Source organism: Barbus barbus (genome assembly GCF_936440315.1).
Source record: "Barbus barbus genome assembly, chromosome: 2".
Taxonomy (NCBI): domain Eukaryota; kingdom Metazoa; phylum Chordata; class Actinopteri; order Cypriniformes; family Cyprinidae; genus Barbus; species Barbus barbus.
In genome coordinates, this window is record NC_136730.1 from 32,841,756 (window position 1) to 32,854,187 (window position 12,432).

At 38.1% G+C, this 12,432-nt stretch overlaps 1 protein-coding gene across 1 annotated transcript in view; it reads right to left on the reverse strand.

The window, feature by feature from the left end:
- Positions 1–3,628: 3,628 nt before the first annotated feature.
- Positions 3,629–12,432, reverse strand: part of LOC306843964 (recombining binding protein suppressor of hairless) — a 51,366-nt gene continuing 42,562 nt past the window's right edge. Inside the window, exons 7-11 of the mRNA XM_079375729.1 lie at positions 12,247–12,359; positions 11,876–12,016; positions 8,099–8,254; positions 7,428–7,531; positions 3,629–5,640 (exon numbers count right to left, since the gene is read on the reverse strand). Of these exons, the coding sequence (XP_079231855.1) occupies positions 5,304–5,640; positions 7,428–7,531; positions 8,099–8,254; positions 11,876–12,016; positions 12,247–12,359 (851 nt within the window). The 3' untranslated portion in view covers positions 3,629–5,303. The remainder of the gene's footprint in view (positions 5,641–7,427; positions 7,532–8,098; positions 8,255–11,875; positions 12,017–12,246; positions 12,360–12,432) is intronic.

The window sequence follows — 12,432 nt, forward strand, 5'->3', positions numbered from 1 at the left end:
GTACACTTCAAAGAACCTACTCAAGGCTGCTTCTGACATCTGGGCTATTTTCACCAGGACACGTAGTCTATTTGTTTGTAATATTTGTATATGCCAAACTCACATTTTTATTTTTCTCTCTCATTGAGATGAACAAGCTGACAGCATATTCATTTAATAACAGGATGCTACAATGCTGTTGAGATGACGCACATAACACTGCCTGTATGTCTGCACAATACTGACATTGCACATTAAACTGTGTAGTTTGAATCCACTGTCTAATACCAGCGGATTTAACCACCCCAAAAAATAAATACCTACTTATCAAAGAAAACATTTCTTTGGAGGAGATTCATGTATGCCAGTTTATATATCATCAAATGCATTAATATTTTAGGAGTGCTTTGTATGAAATGCAACCTGAGGGTCGGTCCAACATTTTCCTATGTTTTTTTTTTTTTTTCTTCGTTTTGTTTTACAGTTGCGTCACTGTATTCTTGTGAAGTGCACACATTAACACTAAAAAAATTGTTTTTATCAGACAGCATTTAGGATGCATGTTTTATTTTTTTAACTAAAATTTTAAAAGCCATTCATAAAAAAGTTAACCGGATGCTCCTGTATAATACGGTTTATGTCAGCAACATGTGGTGGAGGCACCTAGTTAACAATAGATGTGATGAAAATGGTCAACTTCAAACATAAAAGACAACATTTTGAAGTCAGTGTTACGCTGACTTCAAAATATGGACAAAAACAGCTGAAACTTTCTTTAAAATATCTTCTTATAGGTTTGAGTAAATGATGACAGAATTATTTTTGCATGAACTATCCCTTTAAGAAAAAAGAAATGTGCAAGTTCAACCCAGGCTATAAAATAACTGAAATCAGGCTTGCTTTATCTCATCTATTTGGCATTACAGATAAAAAGAAGTCTGTGAAATTACATAAAACATGGAATGACCCAATAAAACATTTGGGTGGCTAAATGGAAATATAGTTGGCTGACAGTGTGGTGCTAAATATTTGGGCACGCTGACAAATCGAGAAATTCTTTCCAAGGCAGTACAGCAACCTAAACAAAACGAGGCATAAAATAATTTTAAAATGTTTTGGTAAGCATAACGTTATCAAAAAGCCTGTTCAGGGTCTTTTAAGAAGTTACAGTATTACAAAAGGAATATACAAGAGATTTAGACTTTTATGCCAATATTGCAGTTTTATTATTTAATGACATATGGAACTGAGCAGGTGCAATATGTACAAAATCAAACAAACTGACAAATGAAACAGAACTAATGTTTTTGTTTTTTTTCTGCCCCCTTGTTTCACATTAGGGCACATGATCCTAAACATCAGCGGCCCATTAAGGACTGAGATTGCTACCATACTGATACCTCTGAATATTATAACTAGAACAGACCAAGAAAGAAAAAGGAAAGAGGGAGCAATAAAAGAAAGGAGAAGTGAAAGGTTAAGAGGGGTGAAGGACAAACTGCACATGTAATGTTTAGCACAGAGCATCAAATTAGGCACAGCAGGATTGCTTTACATGAAAAGTGACCGTTACACTCTGTAAACAACTAATCTAGACAAATGTGGTTTTCTCTAAGTGCAAAACCAGCAGAGAGGGTGAATTAACAAACTAAAACCGTCCTAAAGGCATAATAACTTGATACACAGTACAACACATGTGGTCAGTCTGCCACAAAACTCTCCAGATGGTAAAACAGAAAAAGCTATAAGCCTTTGATTACACATTTTTATGGTACAAAAATGTGACCAATTAAGCTCTTTGTATGGAAGTATGGAACTAGAAAGCCGCTAAAGATTACCACTGTGTTTGTCTACGGTACATTGTCCCATCCACTTTTTTTTTTTTTTTTGGAACTACTGAGATATCTTTGAAAAGCATGCCTCTCGTGCCATGTTTGATAAGCAGTGCATGAAAATGTATAAGACATTTGGCATATCATCTATACATTGATCAGAGCTCAAAATAAGGAGTTTTTGGAAGAGCAAAGTTAATGAAGAAATATAAAACCAATAGATACGTATAAATGACACCAGCTGATTTTTAAAGAAAACTAACAATTTGTTCACTCGGATTGCCATTAAATGTGTTTTTAAGGCTTGGTACATGACCTCTACATACATGCCCTCAGAGCCAAGCCCTTCAACTGATTTATAACTGACAGAAAAATGATATAATGCAAATTTATGGATTAGAATGTATCCTGTGTAATTGAAACAGTTTCTCAACATGCCAGTTTCAGATATGGGTCAGAACAAATCCTTCATTCTAAAGCTCAAAAATAAACAAATAAACATGTAAACAGTAAAAAAACAGCAAGATTGTCAATCGGTTTGTTCAGAGAGCAACATAATGCACTTTACCAGCATAACACCACAGTAAGTGAAGGGCAGAACTGAGTGAATCCACAATGTAAACAAAACGTGGAGCAAAGGCAGCAATCAGAGTGACGGAGTGGTTCAGAAATGTGGATATATTGTGCTACGCTAATGAAAACATGATAAAGTCAGTCTGAATTCATCGCTTTCTTTAGTTTGTGTAGGAATTGTTTGAATGATGCTGTATCATTTCAAGGCGGACTGGCTTAAAGCACTTGTTATTCTTTTTGGGGTCATGAAGCTATATAAATCAAGGGAATAAAAAAAGAAAAAAGAAAAATACAATACCATATTACATGGTAAGCTCTGACAATGACAATCACATAAATTAAAAACATCAAATATTAGCAATTAAATGGACTGCTTAATGTGGGCATAGTTAAATGTGCATCCATGCTTTTGCCCAGTGCCATCTTCCTCCAAATGGAAGTGTGCGCTTACATGATACCGAATTGCAAGAATATGTTAAAATGGAAGAAGACTGTTACGCAAGAATTCTGGGAAACCGAGTGCAAGAGCTTCCGGTTAAACCACCTCATGGAAGATTTTTGCAAAGAGGCCATCAAGAACAGAATAAAGACATGTTTAGCAAGAAAGAGAGATTATGTTGTTAAAGATGGTGAAAAGAAAAAGCTAGTGGAGGCAACAAGTGAACTTTTTTTTGCAGAAACATTCAAGTTACAGTTTTTTCCCGAAATATACTACATTATAGGCCTACAATGCTGGAGTATTGCCTTATTTGAAGGGTCGCCTACTTGTACTACACTACAGATTTCCAAGTAAGGAAGACAGTGGAGGATCCACGCAAATCTACAAATCTACCAAAAAGGTGTCTGATTAAATTAGTATGAAGTGTAAAAGAAAGTGAAGATGACTCTAGTTGAGCCAGCTGTTCTTCGTGACCACATATGCTGTGGATCAGGCTGGTGAAAAATCAGTGGCTATTTCCACAGACACAAAAAGTGACCTATACAGTATTGCTGTATGCTTACATCTTTGAGACACTTATTTAAAGGCCATTTACTTCCATGTTTCTAGTCCCATGAAGTCCTTTTACTATCCAGACAATAACATATAAGATAAAGACAAACTCAGACAATAAACACCCAACCGTTTCGACGAGAAACACCAAGGACATAACTGGGCCACAGACACACGAAAAAATAACTAAATGGCTGAATGGTTTGTCTTTTTCTTTCTTTAGTTTTTTTTTTCTTTCTTTTTTTTCTTTTTTACAAATGGACGCATAAAATTCAAAAGTTAAATTACTGTACATAAAAAAAGAAAGTCACAAAACACTATTAGTGCTGGCTGATGAGTTCATTACAGCTAGGTTATTTTTTTGTCATTATACTAGCCTACTAGTTGGTGAGACACCAAGGCCACGATAAACACATCAATGACCAACGGAGTAAAGCTTCCTACTTTTGGTGTGCGAGAGGCCACAAATCCCAACATACTCCTCAAATATTCAAAAAACAGAGACAACAAATGCAATATAATATCTTTGGGTATGTTTGTATCTATTACACATTTAAATCTTCTCAATCCAAACAAAAGTTTAAGGGAGTTTAAATATCAAAAACCGCACGTAAAATGTTCAAAATGCAAGGCTTGGTTCCTCGGGTCACGTTTGTACACCTCCTTTTGAAGGAGTGAACTAAACAGGGAACCAGTAAGGCCACATCTAATAGAAGAGCACGTCTCCAAATCATCTGCTTTTGAGACCATTTCAAATTTTAAAAAATGCAAATGGATGTTTAGGAAGACAAACAACTGAATTTGAGAGAGGAAACGGTATAAAACGGCACTAAAACTGTAGGAGTCTAAACTCATGTCCGAACTTTAACTTGACAAATATCCAACTACAGCAAACTTTCTGATATTGATATGTGAGATCCTACCAGTGCTTTAAAACAAATGAACTACAGTATGGCTACCGTATTGAAGAGACACGTTGCATCTAAAGCCTTTGTGTTTTCTGGTTTAAATTCCCAAACAAGACAGAAAGATGGCATTGTTCCTTTTGTGAGATCTAAACACATCGATGAAATGCTTGAAAGAAGCGTAGCGCATATTGTAATGCAGGCAAGGCAGAGGCATTGCTTAAAGCTCTTTTCTTTTTAAAGACTTCATAAAAACGAAGGATAAAAAACAGGCCCTCTGAGTTTCTTCCAAATTAAAAATGCAAACAACTAAACTGAATGGAAAACCAAAAAAGGGGGGATGGGGGGCTAATGGTTTTACAAAATACAAAGTATCAAAACTGAAGGAGCCCAACCGAACATGTTTATGAATGTAGCTATATACAGAAAAAGCTCAGAGGAGGAATAGAACCTATTTGGTAACAAAAGCGTACTATAATGTTTGATATAAAAAAGGTATGGAGAAAAAACAAAATGTACCTTTACTAAAGCTTATACAATATCCTTGGTCCATAAAAACTGTCATCTAACAATTTCAATGTGACCCTTTTCCTAAGAGTTTAGACCTCCCAGGCTATGATACATCTCACCCAATCGCACTCACAGACCAGAAGGAAAAAACGTAAGAGACTGAATATCATTTTCAGTCGACGCATTTTGTACACGGCTGATCTATCACTTCTGTGGTCTTGTCTCCATGTCTTCTACACCTGTTGACAGGTGATGGTGTTTCCTCTCAGGCATTGTCTATTGCTAGCACCAGACCGGCTCCTTAGAGAAAACCACAAGAGGGCACAGGAGAACCATTCTCAAACATTTTGCCCTCGCCACAGGTTTTGCCTTTTTCGTTCATCTATCCCTCATTTTTCATCTTCGGGATTTTATATTGAAATTCAATATGCAGCACTTTTACAAACGGTTTGTAGTCTGTTGAATTTGTTTCACGCATAGCACATTGAGAGTTTGTGAGCGCTGCTGTATGTGTTATAACACCACAGCCGTGGCTGCATTAGAGGATGACGCTGTGACGGCGTTAGATGTGCTGTTGGCAGCGTAGGGTGCTGTTTCTCCATTTCCTCCCACGCTGTTGCCGGTCGTGGAAAGCAAGCTGGTGTTGCCCGCTCGGAGGATGGCGCCGGCCGCGCTGCAGTGCGGACGGGGACCGGGTTCGGGTGTGTATGTGAACGTGAGCGTTGTGGAATAGATGATGCCATCGTTACGGACCAGCGTTACAGGGACTTGCACCGGCTGCCGCACCCACCGCCAACCCTCGCGGAACGCCGAGATGTCTGGGACGACGCACAGCATGCTCTCACCACACCTTTAGAGGAAATGTAATGTCTATTAATAATTCAGTCCGTCACTGCCTGCAATATGTTTAACTGACAGCAGTAATAAAAGTACATATTTTTCTTTAACGACCACATGAGGCTTTAAACAGTACGTGTGGGTTCTTGTTCAATTCGGTTTTACTAGGCAGAGGCTCTTCGCTCAACTTATGTCCTGTCAAAGCTTAACATGTCATTTACTGCTGCATTTAACAGGTTTATAAGGATTTAGGACTCCCTTGTGAAAATATAGTGCACTTTACTGAATTGAATGTACTTCAAATCTTAAGTGTTTTTTATGTAGTTTAGTTTGCAGATTATATAATATTAATTACAAGGACTTTAACACAGCAAAGTACACTTTTTAAAAAGTGTCAAGGTTTTACAAGGTTATATATTATATGTTTATATTTGTCTTGTATACAGTTTTGAAGTATATTTCGTTTTACTATAAACACTAGTCAGTACATTCTCTTTAACCATATTTCAAATACAATAAAGGAAATTATGATATATGGAAATAGATTAAGTGGATCAAAAGCACTTTAAATTCATCTATTTGCGTTTAATATAAACTATAATAAATGTAAACTATAATACATTTTAATTGAATTGCAACTGACATTACATTATTCGGTAACACTTTAATTTGATAGTCCACTTCAGACATTCTACTAACTATAAGTAACTTTGCAACTAAATGTCAACTAGCAGTCCTTAGAGTATTAGTAGACTGTCTGCTTAATAACTTCTAACACTTTATTTTGATGGGTCCACAACATACAACATACTGACTATGAGAAACTTTGCAAGGATATATGTCAACTCATTCTACTAACCCTAAACCTACCCTAACAGTCTACTCTGAGAGTTAGTAGACATGAAGTTGCAAATTAATGAGAATTAGTTGACATGTAGTTTCAAAGTTACTTATAGTTATTTCTGTCAGGACCACTATCGTCAAAGATGATTGACAGTTAGCATATAGCTTGAATTGGCGGTATGGTTCTGTTCTGGGCAAGAACTCCCTGCACATCCATGCAGCCTAGCATGGATGAGAGCAGGGAGAGCAGTGATAACCCCCCAGGGTAAACAGAACAGAACCAACAAAAGTATTGCAGATTTGTTAAAGTTCAGTCATTTTTTGTACACATTTTTTTATTTGTCTGATTCAAAAGAGAATCATAAGGTTGGATCCAGACTGACAGAGGAGGAGTTGGGGATGGAGGAGTGTAATTAGCTATTGAGCAATGCAAAAACTGCTGATAATACTGACGACCTTATATGTGGATGCTTAGATAGGTTTTGTATTCCTATAGGTAGATGGGGATCAGCTGAGAGTCAGCTGATGCGAGCTTGACTAACGTGACCTGCCAGAACTAACGCTAGACTCGATTAGAATGTATAAGTGGATTATCAGAATAAAGTGTAACCCATTATTCTTTTAAAGTATATTATTTCTGTAATAAGTGTTTATTTTCAACAAGGGCCACATCAGATGTTAAACTAAAACTTATTAATACTCAACTTATTTTACATTTAATATAGAAATTTTATTTTACACTGATATGAATTTCATTAACTGTAAAATGATTGACTTGTTAGATCAATAAGATGAGCTAAACGTGCTTATAAACATTTGTATTAAAGGCCTTTAGTTGCCTATTTATAACTGTATTCATTAAAAGTCCCACTATAAATGTATCTGTTCATAGATTATCAGAATTGCATTTTATATTCCCTTTTGCCATATGGACTTCTTTTCAAATAACATCCATACCTGTACATGGTTTCTGCCTCTACATCACCAAACCACACCCGCAGATTTGGAGTGAAGTTCTGTCCTGTCAGCTCCAGCATTGCTACGTCTCCTCCACCATTTAACTGTTCACACACACATACAGTGTACAAACATTATCAACCGCAGGCAGAGACTTGTGAGTGGACAATGTAAGTAAGAGATGTAAGCTTCCAGAAAAAGCCTGTGTTGTGTGTGTGTGTGTGTGTGTGCGCGCACGTTTTTGTGACAAATGAGGACATAAATTTGTATAATGACACAGGTATTACAAGGTGAAGGTGACTTTTCAGGACATTGACCCATGTCCCTATTTTTCAAAACACTTATAAGTGAAGTGAAGTGAAGTGAAGTGACATTCAGCCAAGTATGGTGACCCATACTCGGAATTCGTGCTCTGCATTTAACCCATCCATAGTGCACACACACAGCAGTGAACACACACACACACACCGTGAACACACACCCGGAGCAGTCAATAAATCATACAGAGTGAGTTTTTTTTGGGAAAGTAGAAATGCAGAAATAGTCTCCTGTGAGGGCTAAGTTTAGGTGTAGGGCAATAGCACATACAGTTAGTACAGTATAAAAACCATTACGCCTATGGGATGTCCCCACTTTTCACAAAAACAAACGTGTGTGTGTGTGTGTGTTACCTGTAAGCTCTCGACCACAGGCACGGGTGTGACGGGGGTGTGTACAGGGCCCATGCCCTCATAGAAGGTGTATTCTGCTTTATCAGTGCTGATGATTGTCCAGGAGGCACCATCATTTACCATCTCCTTGTTTGGTTCCTTTGGGCATGGAGTAGCCTAAACACACACACACACACATAAAACACACATCAAAACTTTGAACACAAAAATAGCAGTTTACATAGAAAAATATTAGGTATAAGTCAAGTCAAGTTGAGCTTTATTGTCATTCTGCTACATGTGTGGACATATAGTGGAACGAAATGTCGTGTCTCGCAGGACCACGGTGCTACATACTAGTTAAACATAAGATAAACATACAACAATGCAAGTATAAGCGAAAAAAAAGAAGAGCATCTGACTATACATAACACTATAAATACTATAATTACTATACCTAGTTGCCTAGACATACACAAACTGAGACTGTACAAGAACTTTACATATATACTGTACATGAAATTGTGCAAAAAGATAGAAATCAAAATTGTATATATATTTCGTACATTAAATTGTTGTGCAGATTAAAGAGAGATTTTGTGGGAAGCAGCGCATAGTGCAAAAAGATTTGTAGTGCAATGCTCAAGTAAACATTTTTTATTGAGTCTTTGTAGCAGAGAGTGTTTATAGAAAGTGTCTAGTATGCATATAGTGGGATGAGTGCGTTACTACAGGTGGTTTGTATAGCCCACTCACCTGTGTGTAGCACACTCAGAATTGCACTTAGGAAAAGTTGTCAACTGTATTAATGAGTTGGGTGAGTGGGGGGTCAGAGAGGGACAGGGAGATTGGAGTTAAGAGCTCTCACAGCCTGGGGAAAAAAGCTGTTGAGCAATCTGACAGAGCGAGCTTTGATACTCCGGTACCTTCTACCTGATAGGTAGACTGGACTTGATGTGATGCATGACTAACCTCTCAAAGCACTTCATCATGATTGGGGTCAGTGCTATGGGACGATAGTCATTGAGACAGGACACGGGGTGACTTCTTTGGTACTGGAAATATGGAGGTGGATTTGAGACACGTGGGGACGACAGCCTGGCTCAGCGAGGTGTTGAAGATGTCTGTTAGGACATCCGTCAGCTGTGCAGCACAGTCTCTCAGTACACGTCCAGGTATGTTGTCAGGGCCCGCAGCCTTTCGTGGGTTAATCCGGGACGGGGTCTTCCTCACGTTGACTGGAGAGAGACAGAGTACCTGGTCGTTTGGAGATGTGAGTAGTTTCTGTGCAGGTGTGTCGTTCTGTATCTCAAATCGTGAGTAGAAGTGGTTGAGTGCATCTGGTAAGGATGTGTCATCATCACTGGCCTGTGGTGGGGGCTTGTAGTCAGAATGACTGAATGGCTTGCCACAGGGACCGAGTGTCTTTACTGTCTGTGAAGTTGTTGTTAATTTTTTTAGCATATTGTTGTTTTGCCTTCTTGATGCCATGAGACAGACTGGCTCTTGCTGTTTTGAGGGCTGCTTTGTCTCCTGATCTGAACGCTTCATCTCTGGTCTTTAGCAGCCCACGAACCTCTGCTGTCATCCATGGCTTCTGGTTGGCACGTGTGGTAATGGTCTTGGTGACTGTCACATCATCTGTGCACTTTTTGATGTAAGCAGTCACAGTTTCAGTGTACTCCTGCAGGTCTGTGTGGTTGTTGTAGGTGGCTGCCTCTTTAAACATGTTCCAGTCTGTGTCCTGGAAGCAGTCCTGCAGTGCTGAGGTGGCATTGTCTGGCCATACTGTGATCTGCTTTTGAAACGGTTTGGTGAGTTTGAGAAGTGGTCTATATGCTGGGATTAGCATAACAGTGATGTGGTCCGAGTACCCGAGGTGGGGGCGGGGTTCAGCTTTGTATGCGTTTTTCTCTGTTGTATAAACAAAGTCCAGTGTGTTGTTTCCCCTTGTTGCAAAGTTCACATGTTGGTAGAACTTTGGCAAAACTGTCTTTAAGTTTGCGTGGTTGAAGTCACCGGCTATGATGAAAAAGCCATCGGGGTTTTTTGTTTGTTGTTCACTGATGGCGCTATATAGTTCAAGAAGCGCGTCCTTAGCGTTTGCACACGGGGGGGATGTAGACCGCGACAATAACAATGACCGTGAACTCCCGCGGCAGATAGAACGGTCGACACTTCACAAACATAAACTCCACCAGCGATGAACAGTTTTGATATTACCGCAGCATTGTTACACCAGTCTTTGTTGATATACACACACAAGCCACCTCCGCGGGTCTTACCAGATAGTGATGAATCTCTATCCGTTCTGAAGCTGGTTAGCCCGTGCAGCTGAATGGCAGAGTCCGGGATGTTGTCGTTTAGCCATGTTTCGGTGAAAACAAACACACAACAATCCCTTGCCTCATGCTGTGTAGACCGACTGAGTTGAATTAAGTCCAGTTTGTTTTCCAGAGAGCGAACGTTGTAGAGCATGAGTGTTGGAAGAGCCGGTCTTGTGGGGTTAGCTCTTAGCCTAGCTCGTATACCGCCGTGCTTACCGCGCTTCCGTCCTCTCTCACACCGCTTGCGACGCTTAATATACAATCAACTAGCCATTATCGCAAAATAAACTCACAAATCAGGAGTCTTGTATCACCCTGAGGGAGTTTATTTTGTGATAATGACAAAATGACTTCATCCCACTTCTTAGATGGCTGTTTACATAAATAAATACATACATGGATGTGAAACTTTTATCTTACTAAATAAACAAAAATAATGCTTCCACCATGAAAATTCATTACAAAATAAAATCCACATGTTAATATTAATCTGCCATCAAATTTACTTTTAAATGGAGTAGTTAGTTAACATTTAGCACATATTTTGTGACTATGTGTGTGTTTTTTTTTTTTGAGGGGGGGGGTTGTTTTCTTAATTTACCTGCAAGCATCTAGCCATCAAATGAAGATTTTGTCTACCATATATATATATATATATATACACACATATATATATACACACAAACACTGCTCAAAACTTTGGGATCAGTGCACCAATAAATATATAATATTTTATTTATTTATTTATTACTTAATTTTATTCAGCAAGGACATTAAGTTTAACAAAAGTGACATTTGTAATGTTACAAATGATTTATATTTTAAATAAATGGTGTTTCTTTTGAACTTTTTCTATTCATGAAAGAATATTGAATAGAAAATTACCACGGTTTCCACAAAAATCTTAAGCAGCACAAATGTTCAACAGTAAGAAATATTTCTTGAGCTCCAAATCAGCTTATTAAAATGGTCAGTGAAGGATCACTAATGGCTTTGCCATCACGGGAACAAATTACATTTAGAAATTTATTAAAATAGCAAACAGTTTTTAATTGCATTAATATGACCAAATAAATGCAGCCTTGATGAACATAAGAGACCTTTTTTCAAAAACTTTTCAAAAATCTTTTGAAATTTCAAATTATAAACTTTTAAATACGTGCACATTAAAAATTAGCATTATGAAAAAGGAGAATGAACCTAAATAAATCTAGCCATTGACAACTATTTAGTTTTTAGGTCATAACAAAAAAACTACAAAATGCTTTTTAATACACTTCAAGAAAAGTGTACACAAGTAATGTTAATCGAATACATTTCTCCAACTTTAAACAACCAGCATAACGCAGACTTGCAAAAAATAAAAACTGAAACTGCTTCTAACATTCTCTTTATGAACAATACTGAAGACACCATTATTAGCACAGTGAAATGCATGTACTCCATGTATTTACTCCAGTGAGCGACTCACTTGAAATTGGATGATCCTCTCTTGAGAAAGGCACAGGTACATCCTCTCCGTATCCTTCAGGTAAAAGGCACACTTATGCAGCTGGGAGACGGGGTCATCTGCATCCAGCAAGGCGGTCTGCTTATCCACCTTACGGATGATCTGTGTGTGTGTGTGTTCGGGAAGAAGAAGGAAAGGAAGTGAAGTTAATAAGAGTATCAGTAGAAGTATCATAAATATCAGGATAACAACATTATGCTATCTTCATGTACCCAAACTGCTTTCTTCACAGCAGCGACTGATCAAAAGACTTAATCATATAAACTGTCTGTTAATTATATATGCTGTCATCTGACAGAAAAAAACAGAGACACACACTGACATGGGCTTACCAGTCGAGGAAGAGCCATGCCCGTCACAGAGCACACTAGTTTGACAGTTTGGCCATAGTGAATGTAGCCGTCTCGCACAGTGAACTCCTCTCCCTCCGACTCTTCATCATCCACTAAAATATAATTAACAAGACTAAGCTTATCCTGTGTGATCAGACCTTTCACGATTGTCAAAACACCAACATT